The sequence below is a fragment of the Rattus norvegicus genome, chromosome 10 (assembly GCF_021556685.1).
Source record: "Rattus norvegicus strain SHRSP/BbbUtx chromosome 10, alternate assembly SHRSP_T2T, whole genome shotgun sequence".
In the NCBI taxonomy this organism is placed as follows: Eukaryota; Metazoa; Chordata; class Mammalia; order Rodentia; family Muridae; genus Rattus; species Rattus norvegicus.
In genome coordinates, this window is record NC_141543.1 from 59,076,868 (window position 1) to 59,104,769 (window position 27,902).

The 27,902-nt window shown below is 51.1% G+C and overlaps 1 protein-coding gene across 3 annotated transcripts in view; it reads left to right on the forward strand.

Annotated features, from left to right (window-relative positions):
* Pik3r5 (phosphoinositide-3-kinase, regulatory subunit 5) overlaps nucleotides 1–27,270 on the forward strand; it is a 67,977-nt gene extending 40,707 nt beyond the window's left edge. The window contains 18 exon segments of one of the 3 annotated variants that reach the window (NM_001191923.2): nucleotides 5,563–5,678; nucleotides 7,127–7,227; nucleotides 8,066–8,134; nucleotides 9,119–9,257; nucleotides 17,506–17,575; nucleotides 19,376–19,550; nucleotides 20,084–20,237; nucleotides 21,187–21,270; nucleotides 21,603–22,305; nucleotides 22,431–22,593; nucleotides 22,908–23,033; nucleotides 23,540–23,668; nucleotides 23,833–23,926; nucleotides 24,165–24,241; nucleotides 24,449–24,542; nucleotides 24,621–24,703; nucleotides 25,182–25,294; nucleotides 25,428–27,270. In NM_001191923.2, coding sequence (NP_001178852.1) covers nucleotides 5,576–5,678; nucleotides 7,127–7,227; nucleotides 8,066–8,134; nucleotides 9,119–9,257; nucleotides 17,506–17,575; nucleotides 19,376–19,550; nucleotides 20,084–20,237; nucleotides 21,187–21,270; nucleotides 21,603–22,305; nucleotides 22,431–22,593; nucleotides 22,908–23,033; nucleotides 23,540–23,668; nucleotides 23,833–23,926; nucleotides 24,165–24,241; nucleotides 24,449–24,542; nucleotides 24,621–24,703; nucleotides 25,182–25,294; nucleotides 25,428–25,569 — 2,619 coding nt within the window. In that variant the 5' untranslated portion in view covers nucleotides 5,563–5,575 and the 3' untranslated portion in view covers nucleotides 25,570–27,270. 3 annotated transcript variants of the gene reach the window in all.
* Nucleotides 27,271–27,902: the final 632 nt, after the last annotated feature.

Consider the following 27,902-nt stretch of genomic DNA (forward strand, 5'->3'; position numbering starts at 1 on the left):
TTTGAAAAAGGTATCACCCCACTGTCTTCTGTCATCCCTTCCCCAGAGCCAACGGGGTTCTGCCCACAAGTCATAAGGAATGGCAGATGTCACTGAGTCATCGGGCCAAAATAAGCTGCATGCAGGGACAGGCGTGGAGGCTCCGAATGAGCCCACCCCTACTGTCATCTCTGTAGTTCACCAAGGAGCTCATCCACTGGACCTCTGCTGCTTCCCTCAGGTCCCTGGGCCAAGCATTCAGGAGACTCTAACTTTAAAAAAGTCATCTATTTATTTGCATGTTTATGGGTGTTTTGTCTGCATGTCTATCTGTCTGTATACCACGTGCATGCTGGTTGCCCAGGAAGGCTAGAAGAGGTTGTTGGATCCATGGAACTAGAGACACAGATGGTCATGAGCCACATGTGAGAGTTGGGAATTGAAATCTGGTCCTTTGGAAAGTCAGTGCTGGTAACCACTGAGCCACCTCTCCAGCCCCAGGTCCTAACTCTTAAGAGCCTGGACCAACATCTAGATGACTGCAATATTCCAGGGAGCCAGAGTATCAGAAACTCTGCCCTGGGCTCGGAGGGTATCTGGCTCTGCCAAAGAGAAGACCTTGGTTGTCTCCTTAGAACCAGGCAGCACCGAGGAGTCCACAGGAAGAAGGGTGAGGAAGTCATGGATCAGCGGGCACTGGGGAAGTCTGCTATTGACACTGGGGGAAGGCTGCTAGCAGCAGACCAGGATACTGGACTCTGATACTTGTAAGGACAAGGGCATGGCGGAAGAAACTATGATGCCTGAAAAGGCTCATTCCTGTCTCACATTTGAGTCATGACAGTGTAAGGCAAAAGGGACTCACACTGGCCTCCCAGCAAGACCAGCTTGTCCATCATTTCTGGGGTTGGGCAGAGGGGCGACTTAACAACCAGTTCACACATTCCCTTGGGCTGGAGAGGCAGGACCCAGTATACTACCATACTGGGTGTCCTCTTCTGAATAATAAGGGGGTCCATTTTCTGGAAGAGGCAGGCTAGGCTGGGCAGCTGGTGTAGACACACATATCAGGGCTCAAGATTGCCAGCAACCAGAAATGGCTAACTCTGTAAGCAAAATACCAGGAACTAAGTTTCCCTTGGAGTAGAGACATGCATGGTTTTTCTTCTTTTTTTTTAAAGATTTATTTATTTATTCATTATAAATACACTGTAGCTGTCTTCAGACACACCAGAAGAGGGCATCAGATCTCATTACAGATGGTTGTGAGCCATCATACGGTTGCTGGGATTTGAACTCAGGACCTCTGGAAGAGCAGTCAGTGCTCTTCACCCCTGAGCCATCTCTTTCTTTTCTAGCTGCATCTGATTTGCTGAGGGACAATGTATGCAGAGTTAAGAACCCTGACTCCCTGAGTTTGCATTCTGGCTTTGTTATCTGTGATGGTGTGTATATGCTAGGCCCAGGGAGTGGCACTACTAGAGGGTGTGGCCCTGTTGGAGTAGGCGTGTCACTGTGGGCGTGGGCTTTGTGGCCCTCATGCTAGCTGCCGAGTAGCCAGTATTCTGCTAGCAGCCTTCAGATGAAGATGTAGAACCTTCAGCAACTCCTGCACCATGCCTGCCTAGTTGCTGCCATGTTCCTGCCTTGATGATAATGGACTGAATGAACCTCTGAACCTGTAAGCCAGCCCCAATTAAATGTTGTCCTTAGAAGAGTTGCCGTGGTCTTGGTGTCTGTTCACAGCAGTAAAACTCTAACTAAGGCACTACCTCTTAGCTGTGTGAACTCAGACAAAGTATTCTACTCCCCCGTGACACTAATTGCCCATCTTCTTCTCCTGTCCCACTACAGTCCCACAGAGGTGGTCTAGCCTCCTGCCTCTTACTGCTGGGTTTTCCCACCCTGATGGTGACCCACTCAGGTAGATTAACAAAACGGCTCAAGTCCAGCTGTCTTCCTAGTGTCCTGCTACCCACACAGCGGACTTGTGAGCTGTCCTTCTGCCAATGTTCTCTGCCAATGTTCCCGATGAGTTTGTGTGACTTGGTGGTGCCTCACCTGGGTAGGAGACTCATATCCTCAGGCACTCTCTTCAGATCCCTCAAGCCCTTGCCTTTGGAGGGCATGTGCACCTTCCAGAATGGTCAATGACCCTTTTCCCCTTTGCAGTCTTACGGTGATGAGTCCACACCGTGCTGTTCCAGGTCCGTGCAAACAGCACCAAGATCGTTGCGGGCACTGTCCAAGTGCCTTATGGAACTTTAAACATTTATTTAATTATACATTATATGTCTATGTATGAGTATGTTTTTGTGAATGCAGATGCCCGTAGAGACCAGAAGTGTTGGATCCCCTGGAACTGGGGTGGCAGGTGTTTGTGAGCTGTTTGGTCTGGGTGCCGGGAACTGGAATTAGGTCCTCTGCAAGAGCAGCGAGTGCTCTTAACTGCTGAGCCACCCTCCAGACAACTTTAGAATGTAGGGCATTCAGCACTCTAAACTTGGGGTTGGGGTTCAGCCACAGCTAGGGAGAAGGGAAAGTCCTGCTTGCTCCCCAGTATGGGTGTGACTTCCCTGTAGTCCTACCGGGCTCCTGGTGGCCCAGAGCAGGCTCCATATCCCCTCCAGCTTCCACATTCCTCTTGTGGAAACTAAAGGACTGTTGGGCAGCAGGCTGCGTGTCTGCCTTGCCACTGGGAGTCAGAGCACTCAGGGAAGCTTGCCGCTCCACCCTGGGAAGGCAGAATGCAGCCTGTGGTAGGGAGTCCCAGCCTGTATTCTTCCTGGTGAGAAACAGTGGGGGCTGGGGTGGATACAGTGGCTCTCAATCTCCTGTGTACCCAGACACAGGTAGGGGGTGGGGGTGGGGGTGGGGGCTGGGGTGGGGGCTGGGGGTTGAGGGGAGTTGAGAATGATCTCGTGCACCACACAGAATGGGGACAGCTGAGCTGGGGACAGGGTGGAATCTAGTTTGGCTCCAAGTGAGTTCCAATAGTACAGAGGGGCTAAAAAGGAAGGCCTTCTCTGGGAGGTTTAGACATGGCTCTTTCCAATGATGGCCTTCCCCCTAATCCCCTCCTCTGCGGGGATCCCTGATAAAGGAGATGGGCCCTGCTTGTCCAAATTGCTTTATTCATGGTGGATGTGGATGCACACATCTTACTCGGGGTGAAGCAGGCATTAAATACCTTCTGTGGGAGGGAATGCTCAGGAAGGGAAGCTCATTGGCTAAACACTCAGGGGTGTATCTAGACACCTCATTCACATGAGAACTTTAGGTGTTTATGCTACATGACCAGTTGTCGTGGTCCTCTAATAGGATGCCATGGTTATGTGTTCCAGGACAGGTAGACCCTGGTTGGGGGCCAGTTCCAACACCTGCCTTTCTCAATTATGAGAATTCTGGGGACTTTTGAACCTGTTTCAACCTTACCAAGTCTTCTGTCTGGTGGCATGGTCCACTTACCCCATAAAGGACCACCTGAGGTGACTTCCTATCTTCCTCAAGAACTTGGCCTAGGATTGATGGGGGAGCAGCTATGAGGACAAAGGCTAGGTTGGGTCTCTAAAGTTGTCTGTATGAAGGTGTCTTCTGTTCCAGCGGCAGGTGCTGTCCTGGGGCAGGTGCTCTCCTGTCAACTCCGGGCTGACAGACATGATGTACAGGGCTAGTGTTTGGACTGTCACTGAGATCAGCCGCTCATCACATGTATTAAACCCGTGGTCATTCAGCCTCGCTGGTAGCAGCACAGCCCAGGATGAAAAAGGAGCCAAGCTCAGGAAATTGCCTTATCTGTCCAGGGGCAGTGGATTCTACATAGTTTGAAGGGCTTGATCATGAATAGTGAGACTTCTTAATTCAGATCTCCAGGTCAGGCTGTGTTCCAGGCAAGCCCAGGGTCCTGACACCCTGCTCCAGGGTCTAGGTCCTTGACAAGCTCATTTGTATGCCCAGACCTTGGCAATACTATCTCCTCTTTCTGGAATACTCTTCCCCTCACTTAACCCTAGGTATCCCCTCTTTGGAGACCCTAAACAACCTACTGTGTGGGCTGGCCAGCTGGCCCTCTTCCTGCACCATCCACTCTTCATAACATATGTCATCTACGGGGTGTGGGGGGTTCCCCTTTGTATGGTTGTTGGAGTCAATGTCTCCACCCAGGAACTCATGCCTGCTCTGTTCCTGGCACATAGTAGGTGGTCAGGAAATGTAAAGACGCCATGGCTCACGGGTGCTGCCGTGCCATCCCAGTTTCATGATGCATCAGTCTCTAGGGGCACCGGTGGGACCGCTCACAAAGAGCTTACTTTTCAGGGGTGCTTGTGCTCCCCCAAGATGGGGAGGCAGGGGGATTTGCTTAGGTTAAGGCTCTGAGGTCTGGGCCTCTGGATCTGGGTTGGGGAGTTTATCTCCATTTGCATGTTGTTTGCATGGCTCAGTTTTGGGGTTCTGCTTCCTCTTCTGGTTTCCTAGTTGGTCCTCAGATCCACAGGGCTGTTCCAGCACTTGCTCAGTTTCCCGGATGACCCAGCCTGGCAAGCCCAGGGACAGTATCTGCAGTGAGATAAATCCCCGAGGGCAGGCGAGTGTGGCAAAGATAGCTGTGTGGTATAGATCGCACAGTGGATGCTCAGCTGGGGCCCTGTGTCCTCCCCGCAGCCTCCTGACCTCTGCCCTGTCACCATCTCCGTTTCATAGATGAGCAAACTGAGGTTTGGGGGAAGCTCAGAGTCCAGTTTGGGTCTCGCTCTGTTGGAGGCCACAACCTGGCTTAATCACTGTGCCACGCAGCCTGCCACAGCTTCCAAAGGACCCAAAGAGCCCTCCCCAGAACCAAGACATGAGCGAGTCTTATTGGAGACCCTCAGTTTTCCACCTGGTGTCAAAACCGCTCCTCAAGTCCCCTCCTTGTGGCCCTTTAGTTGGGCCAGCTGGGCCCCAGGAAAATGTAAAAGGGCGCTGGACAGACTGCAAAACGTTCAAGGCAGAAAGGACCTGGGCATCTGAGCTGAGAGTGTATGGGATAGGGGTGAGGCAATGTGTAAGAAGAGACCCCTGTGCTTGTTCTAGCCCTAGCAGTGGTGTTGGGGTGTCTAGCATGTGGAAGAAGATCTTGCAGCCTCACCCCTGTAGGACTAGGAGATACAGATCTGGAAATTCACAAGAAAACTTCCTGTGTGGTTTTGATTCCCCCTGGAGGTCCCTTGCCCAGATGTCTGAGGCCTGGCCATTCTCTGGACAATTCCTGGGCATTTCCTGGGCAATTGGCAACAGTCCCTAGTGCCTGGTGAGTGGGTGTGTCCCATTTCCCACTCTGTTCCCATCCTGGAACTCTCTTTTCCTCCCCCTCCGTGCTTTTCTTCCCCATGAGTGCACTCTCCTGCCACACGGATGAACCTTCTGGAAGCTGCTCCCTCCCCTGTAGACACCTGAGAGCCTCCTTGTGCATTGTCCACAGAGCCCAAGTGGGCTGCCAGTATCTGCCAGTTTTACTAATGGTCCTGCTGGGTTGAGGGCTCCCCTAGCCTAGTGTTCTCCAGGAAGGGAGCCCAACAAGCTGACCAGTGTCTCCCCATGCAGGCAATGACTCAGGATGCAGCCAGCAGCCACAACGTGCACAGAGGACCGCATCCAGCACGCTCTGGAGAGATGCTTGCATGGACTGAGCCTCGGACGCCGTTCTGCTCCCTGGTCAGGTGGGTCTGGGGAACTGGGAGACAGTCCAGAACCTCAGGTGAAGCTTTCATCCAGGACCTCTGGGCTCGCTTCCTGGATCTCTTCCCTGGAAACCCACCCCTTGTTATGCAGGTCTCAGCTCAGATATCACCTCTGTGGACAGCTTTCTCTGTCCTTTGGAATTAGATTTGGATTAAGACTCTCACTGACTATACGGCCTTGTACAGTCCACTTGTCCTTGTGAGATCCCAATGGATAAGGGGAATAAGAATGGCTGGAAGCTGGGAACATGGAGAATGTGTGAAGGCCTAGCACTGTAGTGGCACAGAGAAACAGTCCGTGAAGAAAGGTTTTCCTTCTTCCTCCCTTCCCAGGTTTTGATACAGCTAAAGTTTACATAGTGTTGGTCCCAAGCATCGTTAAATAAGAAATAAGGAAATAACTGGTGTCTGCACTGCCGCTTTTCTCTGTTGTTGGGTTTCTTTTTCCCTTTTTCTTGCAGTCAACTAAATGTTGACTCTAACGTTTCACGCATGCTAGACAAAAATCTATGGGCACATGGATACACTTCCAGGGTTTTGAAAAGCACTCACACACCCATGGAGGCATGGACCCCCAGCTGCATGAAGGCTATGTCCTCTTCCACCTCCCCTGTGCTTACTCCCTACCCCACACATGCAACCCCGTCCCTGTGGTCACCTCTTTAAATTTTAGGAGTTTGCCCTTGCTGATTTCAGGGAAATCAGGAACCAGCACGTTAAGAAAGTCCCAGTGACAAGGACTCAGAGCTTTTCAACTCAGTGAATTGAGCTTCCCCTCCCTTCCTGGGCTCCTCTGCCAAGCAGTCTTAGGAGCCTCATGACTGTCTGGACTTGACACTCTTGGATCTGGGGTGGAGCGCTTGTCTTGTAGCAATTTTTACCCTTGGCTCGACTTCCTTGCATCTGGCAGGAATTGGCACCCACTATAGGAAAAATGGGCAGGGACAACTGTCGGGACCATCGCTGCACCCGGAGGTGCAGGGGCAGAGTCTCAGCAGGGTCTTTGGCCTCTAAGGGATCCAACTTCGATCAACAACTCCAGTGGCTAAGGAGTGACCTCAGACCCAGGGTTAAGATGTCCTGTGGACTTTTTTGCTATCATCATTGTATTGCTGCTCAGTGTATTTCACTATATAGCCCAGGCTAGCCTTGAACTACCAATGATACCCCTGAACCCATGATCCAACTGCCTCATCTTCCCAAATCCTGGGTTTACAGACCTGTGCCACCAGGTCTGGCTTCAGATGTCCTGATGGAGCTTGGGGACCTCAATTGAAGCCATTTCTCCAAGACTCTATTTAGAAAGGAATATTCAGGTATACTCTTCCATAGCAGGGTTCCGGAATAAACCCCCATCTCTACAGCTCTACCTATGGCTAGCCAGGGAGAGTGAAACTAACCACTGGTCTAACTTGCCCCCTGTCTAGCCGGGCTGTGTCTGAACTGCTGGAGCCTACAGGAGCTGGTCAGCAGGGACCCGGGCCACTTCCTCATCCTCCTGGAACAGATCCTGCAGAAGACCCAAGAGGTGAGGGGGAGCCAGAGGCGGATAGCCTTGACCTTGTAGAGTCAAGACTTAGGTCAGCTCTGAGGCTCTCGGACCCCCCCAGAGAGCTTGCCCAACCCTGGGGACCCATCGGCTACGCTTGTGCACTGAGTGTCCTGTCCTGTGTAAACATGTAGCATGTGCTGTGTAGACCTGAGTTCAAACTACAGCTTAGGGTAGGTGATGCTCGTGAGTCAGGGTATGGACTAGAAGGAGGGAAGCAGAGACAGGGAGGGAGCTTCACTGAGTTCCTTTCCTCAGAAGGATCCACAGCAACAGAGACAAGGAAGAGAAAACTGATTGGGAAGGGAAGCGGAGGCCTCCTCTGACAGCTCAGCGTACAGGCTTTTATGACTGAAGAGAGTGTGTAGTGCTGAGCTGAGCGGAGGTTCCAGAATGGGCCAAGTCCCCACAACAACTCAAGCTGTTTCCTGGAGGAATCCCTTTTAAGTTGCTTGTCTTTTTGAGCTGTAAAGGTGATTCTCTCTCTTAGCTGGTTACCCCCAGAAGAAAGTTCATCATTTAAGCCCGTTACTGACTGCAGGGTTCACGGCCACCATCCAGGTATCAGATTTACCTGGTGCCTTTGCTGGCTGATCACAAGCAAACCAATTCAAGGGCTACGCTCCCCTCTGGAGTGCTTAACTCCCAAGCTCACATGTAAAGGACCCACTGCTATGGAGCCACAGGGAGGGTTTTGTGGAAGGTCTCAAGCAAGTTGAGGGGGAGAAGGGAATGTCTGAATTAATCCGCTAAGGTTGGCACAGAAGGGCTGGCAGTCACAGTTGTACAGTGGCCGATAGACCTGTCATCTCCACAGGTCCAAGAGAAGGGCACCTATGACCTCCTCGCCCCTCTGGCTCTGCTCTTCTATTCCACTGTCCTCTGCGTAAGTACAGCCGGGCGGGGAGCTGAGGAGAGAGGGAAGAGTGGGCTCTACCTGGGCACAGGCCTCACCTCTCTGAGGATAAACAGAAACTTGGGAGCCATGACACTCGAGATGGGTTGAGACCTTCTGATTCCTCTGGTCAATATAGATGGTTGCCTCTTGGCTTCCATGAAGGAACCGTGTCCTAGTGTGGTCATGAGAATATACGTTGAGAGACTTTCTTGTCCAGCTCACCTTTCATCCCAGGGGTCTGGGATTATCCCCGGCTTTCACCAGTCTGCCCAACCAAATGACTCCCGGTGCATTAAACCCAGTCCATCCAAAGAATACAAATATTTGCCTCTCAGGAGGATATTTACATATGAATAGCATTTGCATGGACCGTGGTTCCTCAAAAGGGGTGGAAGCCATTTGCAATGACCTCCCGAGCTGACAGCTTTTCAGAGAGACTTCCTCAAGTGTTGGAAAAACCCGTGGTTTATGGGCTAAGTGTGTGGCTCACTGGGGAGGGCACTTACCTAGCAAGTGTGAAGCCCCAGGTTCAATCCTCAGTACTTGAGAGGTGGTGCCGAGCTCAAGGCCAGCCTGGGCTACTTGAGACCCTATTTGAAGAAAACAAGGCCCATTGCCACAGAGAAGCTCTGGACACCATCTTGTCTGTCCATAGTTTAGTTTTCCCTCATTTTGTCCTAGGGCGTACTGCTCCCCGGAAGTGTGTGTCCTTTGTGGAATATTCCAGAAAGAGAGCAGAAGCTGCCCTGGGAATACAAATGAACTCTTCCTCACCTGTTCACCTTTTTGTCTTTTCTTTTTTTCAAGATAGGGTTTCTATACTATACATATATCCTGGAACTCACCCTGTAGACCAGGCTGGCCTTGAACTCACAGAGATCTGCCTGCCTTTTCCTCCCAAGTGCTGGGATTAAAGGCCTGCACCACCACGTGGATACCTGCACACTTCTTACCGTCCCTCTTCCCCCCTAGACTCCACACTTCCCACCAGACTCAGACCTCCTGCTGAAGGCAGCCAGCACCTACCACTGCTTCCTGACCTGGCCGGTTCCCTACTGCAGCATCTGCCGAGAGATGCTCACCTTCATCGATGCTGAGCTCAAGGCCCCAGGTGAGTACCAAGGGGGCCAGGGATCACATGACTAGCATAGCTAGCCCTTCTAGAAACAGTTCTTCACATATGGCCCACTTCATCCTTGCCCACTCCATGGTAAGGAACGAGGAGTGCGCCCTCTTTACGGCGCGTTTCACCAGCATCAGACGGTTTCGCTCACACACGTTAAAGCAGTTCGTATGGGAAGTTATTAAAGGAGGAATTGTTCAGGGAAGCTAGCACAGGCCTGGACCTCTATACTGATTAGCTAGGGCAGCAGTTCTCAGCCTGTGGGTCTCGACCCCTTTGGCAAACCTCCCTCTCTGAAAAATATTTACATTGTGATTCATAACAATAGCAAAATTACAGTCATGGAATAGCAAGGAAAATGATTTTATGGTGGGGGTCGCCAGGACATGAGGAGCTGTATTAAAGGGTCAGAGTGTTAGGAAGGTTGAGAAGGTCTGATTAGCGTGGGGGCTACCAGGCCTGTGTGGCCACTCAGGGAAGTCTCCCCCAGGACGATGATGAGATTAGTCCTCTTTGCCCTGCAGTTGTAGGAGCGGCTTTCCTAGGGATAGTGCCTGCTGCTGAGAATGGAGGGGCTGATGGCTGTCCTGACAGGCGTGGGCAAAGACTTCGTGTTTCCAGGTGCTTTCATACTTAGCATCTGAAAAGCAAGAGTTCTTGAGAAATGATGACTGCCGTTTTAAAGCACACTTGCTACTTTGTGTAGGGGTGGCGGTGCACATGCGTGCCTGGTTATGTATGTGGAGGTCAGAGGGCAGCCTGGCACCAGTTCTGGGGATCAAATTCGGGTCATCAGGTTTGGCAGCGTGCACCCTTTCCTACGGAGGCAAATGGTGTAAAAGGTTTTTAAATGAGAACCATGAGGAAGCCATGCCACAGCAAGAGGAAGAACAACCGGGTCTGATTCCCTGAGAGGCTCCCCAGAACAGAGTAATTCACCACGGTTCAATTTCAGGGAAATCGTCTTGATAGATTCCTCTGAAGCATTTGCTTAGCGTCAACACTCTCTGATATTCAAAACCTCTCAGTATATGGAAACTATTGCTACAGAAGTATTTTTTAATATGGCAACAGCCCAAGGGAACTGCCACAAGCATTTCCATTACACGTGAGCGTGAGCGCCGCTCTGGTTTTCCTTATATGTATTTTGCCTATGCAAAGGATATTTCCTCATCTGGAGGGGACAGCATTTTAATTTTATAACACCCAATTGCTTATCTAAGTGTGAGAGAATCACGTGGATGAGTAACTCAGAGCCTGAAAGGGCAGATTCAACTTCCCAGTTTACCAGTCCCACCTAGGAGGAAAACATCCAGGACTCTGGAGGCAGAGGTCAGAGGAGCATTGTGACAGTCTGAGAGCCAGCCTGAGCTACAGAGTGAGATCCCGCTTCAAGAAGAAAGAGAAGGCGACAGAGAGGGAAGGAGGGGGGGGGAAGCGAAGAGATAGGAGCAGAGAGGGAAGGAGGGAGGCATAGAAGGAGGAGGAATACAACAGAGACAAAAATCTAAAATAAGAAATGTGAGTTAGTAACCTACACAGAGAAGTCAGCACTAACCAAAGGGCAAGTAATTGGAAAGATGCATTGTGGGATCGAACCAATATCATAATAACATCAGGTATCATGGAAATGATGTAACCAAATCAAAGTACCAAGATCATCTAAAATGCAACAGCCAAAACCTATGTGAAATTATCAATGGACTGCAGAAGCATTTAATCATTCATTTGCTATGTGTTTATTTATGTGTTCTTAGAGAAGACTGAGAAGAAAGCATTTGCACCACTAGGTCTTTCATAATGCTAAAGTTATTTACTCAGAACCTATTGGTGTGGAAATAGATCTACAGAACCGAAGGCAACATCTAGAAACAAACTATGTAAAAGCTATGATGTGGTAAAGAGGCATCCTCAAGCCAGCAATAAAAATGCCCAGTCACTTAATAAGCAGTATCAGGATAACTCCGCCGATCATTTCAGAAGTGAGTTAAAATTCAACCTTAAAATATATAATCCAGTAGAGCATTGGCCGTGCCCACCTTTGACCTCTGCACTCTGGAGGTGGAAGCAGTGGACCTCTGTGAGTTCAATACAGAGGGTCTACATTAATGAGTTCCAGGCCAGCCAGGGATACATGTGTCTCAAAAAAAAAAAATTAAACGAAGTCCCATCTTAAACATAAAATAACTTGCAGATAAGTAAAAGATTTAAGCACGGAAAACAAGAGAGCAAAAATAGTGGAAGAAAAACTAGGGTGTATGAGTCTGGGCTGCAGAAATGCAGAACAGTGGTCAAACATATTCCTAAGATAAAGCCACGAGAGCTGTGAGGATCTGGAAGTGTAGAACTGATTCATTCTCTCTCTCTCTCTCTCTCTCTCTCTCTCTCTCTCTCTCTCTCTCTCTCTCTCTCTCTCTGTGTGTGTGTGTATTGAGACAGTTTTAGAAATTGTCAGACAGGGGTTGGGGATTTAGCTCAGTGGCAGAGCGCTTGCCTAGCAAGCTCAAGGCCCTGGGTTCGATCCTCAGCTCCGAAAAAAAAAAAAAAAAAAAAAACCAAGAAATTGTCAGACACACCAGTGAAAATATAAATGAGGACATGATTCACGTGCTTCAGAAAGAACCCTGAGTGCCTGAACCATGCCCTCTAGGAGTGAAGCAGATGTAGAATTAGAGGGAGACACATTCTTCCTTTTCAAATTGACTGACTTTAAAAAGACCAAAAATACCAGTACTGATGGGAAAGAAGGGGGCTGGCTTCTCTTCTAACCACTGTTCTATTCTTGAAACTCAATCTAGAAGACTAACCATAGCTGTGCAAAGATTTAGCAGAGAATGTTCCTCAAGTGTGTTCTTTCTAATCATTAACCAATGCAGAACCCTGATTAATGACCATAGTTCAGCGGATGGCAGCAGTCACTTGGTAGGATGCTATTCAGTTTTCTAAGACGGAGGCTGGAGAAATGGCTCCGCAATTAAGAGCAAATACTGCTCCCACAGAGGATCTGAATTTAGTTCCCAGCACTCACTTGGGACAGCTCACAGTCACCTTAGCTCCAATTCCATGGAATCTGTCGCCCTCTTCTGGCCATCTGGAGCACTTGCACTCACATATGCACCGCCCCCCCCCACACACACATACTGTACACCATATATGCACATCATAAAAAAATATATATATAGAATCTCTTAAAATGACAGGGCTGGAGAGATGGCTCAGCGGTTAAGAGCACTGACTGCTCTTCCAAAGGTCCTGAGTTCGATTCCCAGCAACCACATGGTGGCTCACAACCATCTGTCATGGAATCCAGTATGTCTCCACCATGTCTCCTGGTGTGTCTGAAGACTCACATACATAAAATAAATAAATAAATCTTTTTTAAAAAAGCAGCACTTAGATCAGTAGATGTGGATTAGCTAGTTGGGTGAACTCCCCATACATTATACATGGTCATCCTTTTGCTTTTCCATTGTGATGTTTACTTACTCTAGGTTCTGTTTAGCATCAGCGGCATTTGACTGCTATCGTATACAGTAAACAGAAGCTGAGAGAAGCGTTGCATTCTATACCCCAACTCAGGAGCACTAAAAAGTTCAGGACAGAAATTTTGCTTGTGAATTCCTTTGCAAGGGTCCATGCCTTACTTCTCCAGCCGATCAGTTGATCCATCTGCTCGTCCTAAATGAGCAATCAGTGTAAGGTTCGTCTCTTTCATGGACCGGTATTGGCTTCTGAGACTGTGAGAGGTCTCAGATCCACACACTAACGGCCTGGGGGAAGTCGGATGCCGGGGACAGACAGGAAGCACTCACAGAGCTGCTCATCCTTCTCTGAGGGTAAGCAGAACTGAAATAGAAACCATGACCTCTCCCGGTGCCAGAGAATCACTTCCAAGTAGCTCAGTAGCTCCCACAGCTCCACACTGGCCTGCGTTGAAGTTAGAGCTCAGCGGCCAGGTAGTAGAGCTGGCTTCAAGAGAGGCAGGGAAGTACTTAGGCATGGCGGTGATGCCTTTGACCCCAGCGCTTGGGAAGCAGAAGCAGGTGGATCACTGTAAGTTCAAGGCCAGCCTTGTCAACATAGTGAGTTCTAGGATAGCCAGAGCTGCTTAAAAAAAGAAGCGGAAGAAATGGATGTAAATTTCTCACCTAAGCTAGAATAAGATTCAAACTGAGGACATCAGATGCAAACTAAACTCTCATCATTTAGACACTTTTGATGGGGCCAGAACTCTGGGCGTGACCACTTCTATGGAGAGACAACGGCAACAACAAAGACACTTGTGACTTTTCTCACTCCATAGGTAACCTGTGATTTCACAGAAGCCAAGCCCTAGTCCTCAGCAAGGAGTGGGTTAAATAAAGTTACCTCCTTCTACATGACCAGGAGCTAGGCTTATTGGCGAATGTCTTTGTGTGATTTTTGATGGAACTTACTTCTGCATGACCCCTGCCTTCTGTAATGATCCTCACCAGGGGAAGCAACTTGAGCCACTGAAGGAGCGCCAAATAGCTCTGTGGTTCTCTTGCTTAGTACCACACTTAGTTGTTGATAATGGTGCAGAGTCTGATCCTCATTGGCTGGGAGGCCCTTTGATAGGACATGGAACATAGATAAGCCTCAGTTTCCCCATCTGAACAATGGGAACACAGCGCCGCCTCTCTCTCTGGGAAGAAGGATGCCGATTCTGTTAACTTTGATCTTGCAGGAGGCAGTAAGCATTGGGATGATGATACCTTCAGAGATTGGTCCTGTCAAAGTAAGAGAGAGATGACAAGGGACCTGGGGATCTGGGCCCTCCCCCAGTAAAGTTTCAGAGACAACAGCTATAAAGACAACAGTTGGGGTTGGGGATTTAGCTCAGTGGTAGAGCGCTTGCCTAAGAAGCGCAAGGCCCTGGGTTCGGTCCCCAGCTCCGAAAAAAAGAACCAAAAAAAATAATAAAAGACAACAGCTGGTAGTCTCCTTCAGTATGGAGGAAGTGGGCTGGTTATCAAAATAGGGCCTTCCCCTTTTTCCTGACTCCACCCCCAATGGTGTCAATGCCCCCCCCCACCCCACCCCCGAACAGCCGGTTGGGCTTCAGGCTGTGTGTTTATTGAATGTTGACTCTGTGCTCACACGGTGCTATGGAATATCAGACTTGCCTGCTTGACTGATCTGGAATCCTTGTTGGTGACACGGGCACTTTACATGTGAGGCATTCAGCAATTTTGAAAGCACACAAACATCAAGGATTGTGTCTCAGCAGGCCACATACCATCCTACAGGGTGAGGAAGTGACACAACACCCCCAACATACACATAAGTGAGAAATTCACTTCCCCTGCCCAAGCAATTCGGTCAAGTGTGGTAGAAGGAATGGGGATCTTGTGTGACAAGGACCTCGATTTTGGCACGTACCAGCTAATGACCTTGCACAGGTCATTTAACCTCTGAGTCTCTCCATCAAAGCAGGACTTCCATTGTTGATAATGGTGCAGGTGTCATTATTGCGTGCTCACGGTACATTCGACGTGGTAAGCGCGGGTCCCATGTAGTCTCAGAAGAGTTCTTGGTGTAGTAACAGGCGTGCTCGTTGTTTAGATAATGAAACAGGAGTTAGGCAGTAAACCATGTCTACTTAATTCCAAAAGTCTTCCATTTACTTGATGCCTTATTGCTACCAAGACAGGTGACCCCTCTATCTGGGAGACCCCACAGTACTCCTTTGGGGGAACTTTCCTGTATAGGAAAGTCCCTGGTCCTATGTCAGGCAGCTCTAGAATGTTTCCAGCTCAGGACCTAGGCCACCAATAAACCTCATAAACCCCATAAACCTCATGATAAGTAGTGGAGGCCGTCACCAAGAGAGGTCAAAGGACACCAAGGGTTGACTCTTTTATCAAATGGTTGTACTTCTACTTGGAATTGTGGGCGTCTTGACTGTTCAGACAGGCCATTAGCTCAAAACACGGCTTCCTCTGGGTCAGTGTGTGTCAGGATGTATCAGTCCCTCCCCAAATATCCCCCTCCTGGCGCTGCCAAGTTAAGCAGACAGTACAGAAAGAACATCGGAAGCGGCCTCCACTCTAACGGCACCACAGCCCAAGGTGAGGGGATGGAAACACCCACAGACATAAGGAGGAAACGTGACAGAGGGTAGTCCTCATGGTGAACGCTGCAGGAGAAGAGTAACTACAGAGACTGCGATTGCCAACACCATCCCAGAGTCAAAAAAAAAAAAAAAAAACACATATACAAGAAGGTGGCACAAGGCTGGGCAGTTGGGCTTGGGGCCGGGGCAAAACCTTGTAGTGGAATACAGTGCGCTGGGTAGCCCTAGCATTTTGGAGAACTTAAATTCAGGCACAGAGACTTCGTGGCTTGGTGTATGACTGGCTAGCTGTCTATCCTAGGTCAACAAAGGCAGTAGGAAGCCGCCCCACTCTAACTGCCCCACATTAGGGGGTGTGTAATTAGGGGTGAAGAACCCTGGGGAGTGGGCTGCTCGCTTTAAAAGCATCACAGGGATTGTTGCTCAGTGGGTAAAGCACTTAACCACATAAGTATGAAGACCTGAATTCTGATTCCCAATACCGGGTAACGTCTGGGTGGGAGTGGCAGCCTGCCCGAAATCCCGGTGCTTGGAAGGCAAACACACGGAGTGCCAAGGCAAGCTGGCTGGCTAAACTGGCAAAGCCAGCTAGCGCTGGGTTCAAGTGAGAGATCCTGGCTCCCCTTATAAGGTGGAGAATGATTGAGAAAAACACCTTCTGCCAACTTCTGACCCCCAAAGCATACACATACACTGCATGCACATTCATACATACATATGGGGCCAAAAACCTTCAGACAAGCATACACACACATGCAAAGAAAAAAAAACATAAAATAAAAACATTAAGATAGCTAGACATTCAAGGCCCTGGATTCTACCCAGCAACAGAACACACACACACACACACACACACACACACACACACACACACACACACAAAATGGGAAATAAAGTCAACAGAAGTTTTGCTTGTCTATGTTGCCTGGGTGTCATGGGGCAGAGGGTGTGGCGGGATTGAATTTATCTTTGCAATGCATGTGAATGGACACTAGATGGCACCCCGAATCCTAAGAGTAACAGCTGATGTTTTAAGGATGCCATTAACAGAGAAGACCTAACATTAGCACGTCTCTGGCAATTATATAAAGCAAACATCACACAATAGGCCAACAATTAGACCAATTAGGTCCCAAGTTAGAAGAACATGAATTGGTAATTTCCTGTCGTTTACCAAACAAAATTCATGGCCTTTGTGTTTATAGCTTTCTTGGTTTTCCTGCTTCCAAGGGGAATTCCCTCCTTCTCCTCAGCTCAGTCCCAGCCAGGGTGCCGTGTGCCCAGTGTGGACTTCCGTGTGCCTATTTCTGAACGTTGTTTCCTTTCAGTGTGTTTGAAGTCACGGGGATGGGAGGGGTGGGGTGGGGGGACAGGCTCTGCTGGGGACTGTCAGAGAAAGCAGGCACCAGGCAAGACCTAGGTCCCCAAGGAGTGAGAAGCCAGGCAGAGAAGAGGAGAGTGGGTGGAAGGATGCTGCCTGGCCAGTCTGACACTGAGCATGGAGACTGATGGGTGCCTGGCACACACCCCCTCCCCCACTGCAGAAAGACAACAGGCGTTAGTGACACTACAAGAGGGTCTAGAAACTACTTGTCAGCCTCCCGGGCCTGTGTCCTCCCTCTCATGCCGTTCTACCTCCCAGGAAGGTTTAGCTGGTGCATCTCAGGTGGGCCAAGGACTAAGCTAGGAACAGTCACTGAGGAGTCTCCTCTAGCTGTCTCTTCAGGAGGAACTGAGGACCAGGGTAAATGATGACCTGCCTGCCCAAGGCCAGGCAGAAAGAACCAGAACAGAACATGAAGGATCTAACAACATACCCCTCTGTCTCCTGCTGCCTGTTCCAAATCTAGGGACAGGGCCTGGAAAAATGGTTAAGAAAAGACAGAGGGCAGCCAGAGAGGCTCAGGGTGGCTTTGATGTGAAGGCTGAGGTATTACAGATGAGGTGACCACACAGAAACAAAGCACTTGCTCAAGGACCAAATAGCAACTGTCTTAGGGCCAACTGTCTTCTGAATGTTTGTCAGGAGCCTCATGGGGCACTCCCAGCCCAATTGTCCAGAACTTGTAAAAGGCCCAGGATGGCATTGCCTGGGACCTAACCCACCTACCCCTCCTCTATGCTGCTTGTTGTCCATAGGAATCTCCTACCAGCGGCTGGTGAGGGCTGAACAGGGCCTGCCCATCAGGAGCCACCGAAGTTCCACTGTGTGAGTGCTCTGGGGGAGTGGGGAGGGAGAAGCTTCCATTCTTTCCCATCCCCTGCCTCCCGCACTCACCCATAACTGCACATTCCAGTCAAGCGGCTGGAAAAAGGCATCAGAGCTCCTGGGACAGGAGTTGTGGGTAGCTGTGAGCCAACATGTGGTTGCTGGGATTTAAACTCAGGACCTCTGGAAGAGCAGCCAGTGCTCTTAACCGCTGAGCCATCCCTCCAGCCCCATTCATACCTCTCCAACCTTCTCCCTTCAGATTCTCAAGTGGGTCCAGCACACAATATTTTCTTCACCTCCAAATTTAGGGTAAAAAAGCTGGAGACGAGAGAGGCCAAGTGTGTGTGTTTTAAAGAGATTTATTTTTTTATTTTATGTATATGAGTTCTGTAGCTATTTTCAGACATACCAGAAGACAACATCTGATCCCATTACAATGTAGAGGTCTTTTGCCTGTATGCATGCCTGTGCCCCATTTGTGTAGCTGGTACCTGCAGAAGTCAGAAGAAGGTTTCTGGTCCCCTAGGACTGGAACTGCAGATGGTTAGTTATAGCCACCATGCAGGTCCTGGGAGTCGAACCTGGGTCTTCTGGAAGAGTGGTCAGTGTTCTTAGCCTCTGAACCATTTCTCCAGTCTGTCAGCACTATTCTAAGCATAATGTATAATATTATATATTATGTGGATAGAGAGAGATAGAGAGAGAGAGATAGAATCATTTAAGCCCCACATTAATTCTGCGAGAGAGGGCTTTCTCCAATAAGGATACTGAAGATATTAGGAGAGCTTCGAGTTAGAAATGTTCTCATCTTCATTGTCTGTAGCAGAGAAACCAAGGTGGACAGGCCACCGGCTCAGTTAGTCTTGTCCCAGCATGCAGTGGGGATCAGCACACGTCAGTGGAAGGGATGACCAAGGCTCCACAGGAGCTCAGCCGGGCACTGCTCAAGATTCTGCCTTCTTTTCATTCTGAATAGGGACATTAAATAATTATAATTTAAAAAGCCGGTTTAAAAAAAAAAGCCAGTCTCTGACAGATAGGGACTATCCTGTCCTTGTGCTCTGGCCCGCTCTCCTCCCTGGAAGGCAGAGCCTAGCAGTGGTTCTGCCTGCCTGGTGCCCCTTTGCCCTGGAGTTTGTTACCACTTTCAGACCATTTCTGCTACAGCCCCATGGGTCCTGAAACCCACAGTGTGGGGGCCAGCACAGAGAAGCGAGAAGGCTGCTTGTTGCCAACTTCCTCACACACCTCAGGCTCCATGATTCTCTTAATATTTGAATATGTTTGCAAGTCTCCATAACAAAGACATTCAAGCACTGACACCCCAAGGGTCCCAGATGCCCCTCTGGGGTTGGGGAGTAGACGTGGCCTAGCACGCTTATTTTTAATTATTTGTGTGTGGGGGGTTATGGGTATGTGAGTGCAGGGGCCTGTGAAGGCCAGCAGTGTCCTATCCCCTGGGCCTGTGAAGGCCAGCTGTGTCCTATCCCCTGGAGCTGGGTTACAGGTCATTGTGAACCACCTTGTGGATGCTGGGAACTCAGGTTCTCTGCAGGAGCTGTGTCTCTGATCAACGGCTGCTGAGCCTTCTTCTGTCCAGCCCTTCAGGTTCAGAAGAACCTTTGAAAGCTCTGTCTGGAAAAACAAAACACTCCAGAATAATCATAAAATGGACTCCCAGCATCCCTAGCCCCTTCCTGGCAGCTGCTGTCACTTGTTGTGAGCTGACCTGTGTGGAACTGAGCCCCGGGGGCACAGAGGGCACAGCGGCACAAGGTTTATCCTCTGTGTCCCCAGCACTGTGCTGTTGCTGAACCCGGTAGAGGTACAGGCTGAGTTCCTCGCTGTGGCAGACAAGCTGAGCACACCGGGACAGTCACCCCATGGCGCCTACACCACCCTGCTCCTGCATGCCTTCCAGGCCACCTTTGGGACCCACTGTGACCTTCCTAAACTGCACCGCAAACTTCAGGTAAAGACCAGGGAGCCTAGGTCTATGAAGAACCATTTTGCTATGGAGATACGCGGGCCTCCGTAACCCCAAGTGTCACTGCTAGGCTGTAACTGCAGGGCTGGCCCTGGTTCACTGCTGTTCCCTGGCCAGAATCTGACAATGCACTGCTGGGCTGGGCGTTGGTGCCCATTGTCCCAAAAGAAGGCACCATGCCATGGGAATGGGGATGGGATTTGGACAAAGGTCTTGTTTCTTTGCCTGGCTCTGTGACCAGTTTAGCTGCAGCTGCGTCATGTGAATAACTCTTTACTCTTCTTCATGCATCGAGGGGTGTGAAACCCCTCCCTCTCTGTAGTACACTTCCTGGGCTTTTTTTTTCTGAATTTTTTTTAAATGAAGGGCAGAGGGGTAAGGGAGTCTCAGCTCCTTATTTACCCAAGGGTCAAAGGGGTGAGGAGGCTGGGAGCCCTTGGTCTGGTACTACAAACTGGGAGAGGCAGGTGGCCTGGCTATGGACCAGGAACATACCTTGTCTCCTCCTGGACTTTTAGTCCAAGACGCTAGAAGAGCTCGAGGACATCTTCACTGAGACTACAGAAGCCCAGGAGCTGGCATCTGGCATTGGGGATGTAGCAGAGGCCCGTCAGTGGCTCCGGACCAAGCTGCAGGCAGTGGGAGAAAAAGCCGGCTTCCCCGGGATCTTAGGTAAGGCCTGAGGGAGAACAACTATTCTGGCATTCAGTGTGCACGCACCAGCCAGCCTGGAAGCTCTCTCCCACAGAATCTTCCAGTGGCCAGGTTCTTCAGCGTCTGTGTGCTCCCTGAGTCCTCAGGCAGAGTTCCTGTGGGCAGATACAAGGCTGCCTTCATGTTAGCAAGAGAGAAAGAAGCTCTCTGAGGGAATGGAGCTGCCCTCATTACTCTGGTACACGATCCTGGACCCACTTACACCATGGTCATATCTTGCTCCAAAAGAAGTTAGAGATGCCCCCTGACACTCTCGTGACCACAGTCAGGTAGCATAACTTCTGACCACCAGTTGGCAGCTTCAGGTACTGTTCCTCATCCAACCTAAGGAGCCTGGCACGGTAGCACACACCTGTAATCTCAGCACTCAGGAGGCTAAGGCAGGAAGTTTATGGGTTTGAGGCCAGCTCTATGGTGAGACCTTGTCTCAAAACAAACATGCAAGCCAAAAGGTGGCAAGCACCTTTAATCCCAGCACTTGGGAGGCAAAGACAGGTGGATCTCCTAACTCAAGGCCAGCTTGGTCTAGGACAAGTTCTAGGACAATCAGGGCTACAAAGAGAAAACACTGACTCGAAACGCCAAATGAAACAAAACCAACCAAACAAAACTATGCAAGCTTTTACGACTTTTACGAGTGTTTCTATTTCTACCCTTTTCCCAATTGTCAGTAAAATGAGGACTTAGAGGCTGTGACCTGGCCATGTCCACAGAACTAGCACAGGGCCCGCCGTCTATGTGGTACTTTAAAGAAAGGCTGAGAGTCAGGTATCCCAGTCCATCCAGTTCTGCGGCTCTTACCTGTACTGCTCCAACTCTGGCCTCTTCTATAAGACCAGAAGACTGGGCTGGCCATTCTGCAAGGCCCCTTCCCAGTCCCTTCTTCCTGTCCTCCCTGCTCTTACAGACACTGCAAGCCCTGGGAAACTCCACACGATTCCCATCCCTGTCGCCAGATGCTACACTTACAGCTGGAATCAGGACAGCTTTGGTAAGGGGCAGCTAGCTGGTCCCAGTCTGGTCCTACATCAGTGAATTCTTTGCATCCCTGTGGGCTCTCCCACTACATTAGGCCATAAGCCTATTGGGTGGGTGGGAGCCCTAGTGGGTGGGTAGGTGGCCTGGTGGGTGGGTGGGGGCCTAGTGGGTGGGGGCCTAGTGGGTGGGGGCCTAGTGGATAGGTGGGGCCTAGTGGGTGGGTGGGGCTAGTGGGTGGGTGGGAGCTAGTGGGGGTGCACTATAACCCTGAAGCAAACACCTCCTACCCTTCCAGAGCAGAGGCTCAAAGGACACCAACCCAAACACTGCTTGTGTCTCCTATAGACATCCTACAGGAAGTCCTTCTCAAGGAGCAGGAGTTGCTGCAGCCAGGGATCCTGGGAGATGATGAAGAGGAGGAAGAGGAGGACTTGGAGATTGACAGGCATATTGCTGAGAGGGACTCCCTGCTCTCCACAGGCTCTCTGGTGTCTCACGACTCCGAACTGTTGCTTACCTCCTCTCAGGCCTCAGGACCAGTGCTGTCCCGCCAGGTGCTGACCACCTTTGTCTCAGGCCTCTCGGATGGCATGGACAGTGGCTACGTTGAGGACAGTGAGGAAAGCTCCTCAGAGTGGCCCAAGAAGCCGGGCAGCCAGCAGCGCCAGGGTCACCGCAGGCCTAGGCAGAAGTTCAACAGGTTCTATAAACTTTTAAAGAGCACCAGCCAGTTGGTCCTGAGGAGGGACTCTCGGAGTCTGGAATGCAGCCCAGACCCAACCCTGCCTCTGCGGCGGGCAGGGAGCCTCAGCAGCCCCTTGGACTTTCCGACCCAGCTCCCTTCCAGGGCTCAGCGCTCACGGTCCCTACCCCAGCCCAAGCTCAGCACCCAACTACCCAGCTGGCTTCTGGCACCACCCTCACACCACCAGCGCCGCCGTCCCTTCCTCAGCGGGGATGAGGACCCCAAGGCTTCCACACTACGGGTTGTGGTCTTTGGCTCTGACCGGATCTCAGGGAAGGTGGCCCGGGCCTATAGCAAGCTCAGGTAAGGGTAGGGACAGGGTGTGTGGCTCTGCCTTGTGCATCAGGACTGTGGTGCTGATAGAATTTAGAGCCTGCCTGGGAGTCCTGAAGTCACTCCGGATTCACCATTCGCCATCCCCTAACCAGGCGGCTGGAGAACAGTCACCCGATCCTCACCCGGTTCTTCAAGCTTCAGTTCTTCTACGTACCTGTGAAGAGAAGCCACGGAGCCAGCTCTAGTGCCTGCCTATCCTCTCTGAACCAGGCATCTCCACTCCTTCCAGACTCCTTGAAGCACCCCAGCCCTGCAGTATGTCCCAAACCTCAGGCCAAATGGGATGGGGAAGGGGAAGAGACAAGAGATGATTCTGGGTATTTGTTTAAAAAAAATCGTTCAGAACGATCTCCTGTGTCTGGAGGCGCCTTCTGCCTGGCCCTCAATCCCAGGTCCCCGACCTGTCCTTGGGTATGACCTTCTGCCAAATGGCAAAGACTGAATACCATCATATTTCTCTAGAGGCATAGAGAAGCTCAACTTGGGATTTCAGATGCAGCCCTGTGCTCTGTAGCTATGGTAGGCTGGCTTTCCCTGTAGCTGGGGATAATTCTTGTCCCTTACCCCAGGACCTTGGCAAGGCCCCATGGGAGGACAGTACCAATGACATCTCTCACTACCTTGGTATGCTTGACCCTTGGTATGAACGCAATGTGTTGGGCCTCATGCATCTGCCTCCTGAAGTCCTGTGTCAGGTAAGTGGACTCTGAGGTAGGGGTTGGAGCCCACTGGCTGCTGGCATTTCCATCTCACTTTGAGGATTCTGGTTTTGGGGAATCCACGAAGGGCCAGGACTAGCTTAGAAAGGGAAGGGGCAGCATATGTGAGAAGCCAGATGAAGTCTGAACACAGGGTAATACGGCCGAGGGCTGGGGCCACTGTGGTAAAAGGGGGGGGGGGCGGAATCCTCAGAAGGGTAAAAAGACTTTAGGTGTCAGTTCCCTCTCATCTCCTCACTTGTCTCCCAGGAGGCCTGTGTGAGGCAAGGTGAGGCACAAAGAATACATTGGGATCCCTGCCTAATACTGCGTCCAGATCCCCTCTCACTGTCTCTCTCTCTCTCTCTCTCTCTCTCTCTCTTGCTCTGTCTGCCTCCAAATTCTTCTCCCTGCCTCTCTGTGTGTCCTCACCTCCCTTCCTCTGGTGGCTTCCTTTACCCCACCACCTCTCCCACCCGGCTTGGCTGCCCCATCTACCACAGCAGTCCCTCAAGGCAGAATCTCGGCCCCTGGAGGGCTCGGCCACCCAGCTGCCCATCCTGGCCGATATGTTACTCTACTACTGCCGCTTTGCAGCCCGCCCAGTGTTGCTGCAGGTTTATCAGACAGAGGTGAGGTCTGTCGTCCTGTTTCTCCCTGAACCCCTGGTTAGCTATGGCCCAGTCCCAGCCTGTGGCCTGCTGGGCCTACAGCACTCCATCCTCACCCCTGGAAGCCCCTAGGCTGGTCCACAGGGTCCACGCTGATGTACATGCTCTACTTGTGTCCCTTCCAGCTGACCTTCGTCACCGGGGAGAAGACCACGGAGATCTTTATCCAGTCTCTGGAGCTGGGTCACTCTGCGACCACTCGTGCTATCAAGGCTTCAGGTGGGCACCAAGGGAACCCTTACGGAGATGAGCAGGGGGTGGGGTCGGAAAGAAGAGGGAGCAAGGGGAGGCACGGCCTTGTGGGGAGAGAGCAGGGCAAGGACTACGGGGAGGTAGATGTGGGGTGCAGAAGGAGTCCTGGCTCTGGGGAGTTGGAGCCCGGAGGAGTCTAGGCCAGAGGGAGGGAGTATCCAGAGAGGCGGGAACACTGAGTGAAGAGCGCATCTGTGTGGTGCAGGTCCGGGAAGCAAAAGGCTGGGCATTGGCGATGACCGGGAGGCCGTCCCTCTAACACTACAGATTATTTACAGCAAGGTAAGTGAAGTCGGTGCTGAGCTCCTTCCAGCCGGGACTGCGGCTGAGTCCTCCTCACCAGAGCTTGGGCCCAGAGCTGACTCTAGCGTTCTCAGGCCCTCAAGTAGACTCCCAGACTTCCTTTGGTGGCCCTTTAGCATCCAGACCCTTCCAAGGCATCAGGCTCTGGGGCTCTGGGCTGAAGGGTGTGATTTTGCTGCCTTCCAGGGAGCCATCAGTGGGCGAAGCCGCTGGAGCAACCTAGAGAAGGTCTGCACCTCTGTTAACCTCAGCAAGGCCTGCCAGAAGCCGGAGGAACTAGGTAAGCGGGCTGGAGAGGATGGCTGGGAGGTGTGGCTGGGGGTGCCCGAGCCTGACCTGAGCTACCCTTGACCTCCAGATTCCAGCATGGAGGCGCTGACGCTAACCCTGACAGAAGTGGTGAAGAGGCAGAACCCTAAATCCAAAAAGGGCTTTAACCAGGTAAGGGCTCGCTTCTCTCGCCTTGCACCCACGGCCCTGGCAGGAGTGGGGAGTGGCTTGCTTGGGAAGGTGGCCTTGCATTGTGTGTAAGGGAGAGACAGAGAAAGGATTGCTGGGGAAGAGGAAGTACATGAGGCGGGGAATGTGAGGATGTATATATGTGCAAAGGTTGTGTGGTTGTGTGGTGGTCATTCAGGGTCACTAGGTCTGAGCCAGTGTGGGCACCACGTCAGAGAACCCTGGGGTCTCTGGGTTGGAGCAGGCAGTGCATTGATTCCTCGAGATTCAGTAAGAAGCTGCAGAGGAGACCGGACCTGCTGTGATTCTCATGATTCCGCCTCTGACTTGATGGTTAGCTCTCAAGAGCTGCCAGCCAATCCTGTCCCAAACTCTCCCAGTTCCTGTGGGAAAAGAAGCACCCAGGGCTGACAGAGGTATGGCCAGGGCTCCAGGGCCTGAACTAGGGCTTCCCTTCCAGATCAGTACATCCTACATCAAAGTGGACAAGGTGCAGATCATCAGCTCCAGCAGCTGCCCCTTTGCTGTGTGTCTAGACCAGGATGAGAGGAAGATCCTGCAGAGTGTGGTCAGGTGAGAATGGGGCCCAGCTCTGCTAAGCAAAGGCGATCGATCCCCGGGGGGGGGGGGGGGGGGGGAGGCGGGTGTGTCTTCTCTCTCATCTACAGCCTGCAGAGCGTCGTTCTTACACGGCCCTGTCCTATAGGTGTGAAGTGTCACCCTGCTACAAGCCAGAGAAGAGCAGCCTGCCACCTGAGGGGTCCCTCAGCCAACCAGCAGAGGCTGGGTCTGACCTGTGCTCCCTTCTCTGCCTTCCCATCATGACTTTCAGTGGTGCTCTGCCCTAGTGCACCTAGGTATGAGGCTGGACAGCAAAGTGCCCAGCTTCTCCTGGACCACTCTTCAGGGCAGCTGCTCTCTATGGAGAACCAAATTGCCCCCGGGTTGCATCAGGATCTCTCTGCAGGCCCTGCTATGGACCAGGGACGTCTGGTCAATGATATCTTGAGCCTCAGAGAGCTGATGAGGAAACAGGCGTTGGAGAGAGAAGGGCCTGAGATGTCCAGTCTTACAGATGCCTCTGAGAAGAGGGAGAGGGATGGGTGAGAGGTCCCAAAGGAAGGTGTGAGGCTTGTCTGTGGTTTAGGCCTCCTTTCCAAGCCCTGGACTGAGACCCATCTTTGACTTGTCAAAGACTCAGGGTCCCTAACTAGAGGTCAGTTTCTCTAAGGCACAGGTAGGAGAAAGATGAGTGAGATTTCTTTCCTGGCCTCAGACATCATCTCTCTATCCTACCACTACCATCATGAGCGCACATGTACACACACAGAGAGACACACAGAGACACAGACACATACACAGACACACACAGATACACACATAGACACACAGATACAGACAAACACACACACACACAGATACACACACAGACGCAGAGTCACACACATACACGCAGACACACAGTCACATGCACACAGACACACACACAGACACACATGCACATACGCACACGCACGCACAGACTTTCTCAAGTTCCCCAGATCCCTTGAAAAACAGCACTAATGTTTGGTACAAATTTCTCTCCTGAGCCCCTTTCTGGGTCTCAGATGCTGGGGGCACAGGACTGACTTGGTTCCTTTTTAACTAAATGACCAGAGGAAGTTAATGCATTTCTTCAAGCCTCTGTTTCCTCAGTCCTGAAGTGAAGGGGAAGTGGATCCTCAAAGGGAGTGCCCCTGAACCTTGCCCAGTGCCTGGCTCTCAGCAGCTGCCCTGGAAAGACAGCGTCTTGCCCTCCATTGCTGGTGCCCTGCCTTTGGTCTTGAATATTCTCAAGGCAGACCTTGTTCGACCTTGCCCCACCTATGGGTGAGGCAGAACCCACCAGGCTTAAGCCGCAGTCAGGAAGGGCCACCTAGGTGCGGATCCTCCCCAACTTCCCTAGCAGATGGTTCCAGTAAAAGCTCACTTCCTCCAGGGCTGGGGGCTGGCACACGGTATGTGAGCAATTTCCATCCCCACAAGCTCTCTGGACAAGGTCTCAGCGGAGCACAGGACGAACTGCTGAATATCTAACGGTAGAGACAGAACACTCACGCATGGGACCCGATAGACCAAGAGCCTGGAGCTGAAACCTGCCAGACTGGAGGGCTTAACGAGTTGACAAGATGTGGCTGGGACAACAAGGTGGTGGGCTGGCTCGGGCCCTGGGCTGACATGGCTGAGTAAGGAACCTTGGAAGCGTAACAAGCTGCACACAAAGTTCTTCCTGTCCCGTTCTGCGCCAAAGACCCCGGTTTATAGAAGCCCAAGGAGCCTGCAGCGTGCTCCCGACTTGAGACTGGACAGAGCCACTATGTTGTCATTCCCAGTCCCAGCTGCAGGTCTGCCAGGCTCTGGAGCGACGTCCAGCCGTGCATTTCCACATACTTCCACCCGCTGTGTGAGCCCGTTGTTCTACTGCATCATCAACATGACATGGATCAACGGATGGGACTTTAATGTTATTATCAAATAAAGTTGATTTATTGTACACTTGGAGACCTATAGCTATGTTGGAGCATGTCCGTGAACTGTTCAGGGTTTACGTTTATCAACTCAGGGCTGGAGAGATGATTCAGCAGTGCGCGCTGCTCTTCCAGAGGACCCAGGTTCCGTTCTCTGTACCCGCAGAGGATGGCTCACAAATGCCTGTACTCTAGCTCGAATGCTTGTACCAATAATCACTTCTGGCCTCTGAAGGCATTCACACACACACACACACACACACACACACACACACACGCATACACACACAAAATAAATTGTAGCTGAAGTAAGGGATTATTTAGTTTATTTGTAATTTTCTACTCTATAGAATATATATTTGTGCTAAATTTTCATTGACACTCCTCCATTTTGGCTTTATCATAACACGCTGACTTCCAGAACAAAAAATTCTACACATCTCTACTGTTCCCTGTATTACTTCACCTGTGAAACATAAGCCTCTGTATCCTGATGTCCCTGTGGGCCTGAGGATCCTGGCACTGACAAGAAATAAAGGACCTGGGCCCATCACACTAGGGAGAGCAAGGGAAGAGATAATAGCCATATACACCTGAGGACGCCGTTACACTTGTCACACAGAGGGGAAGAGGAGGTGTTGGACACTGGAGGACACCAGCTCCAGCATCCCAGA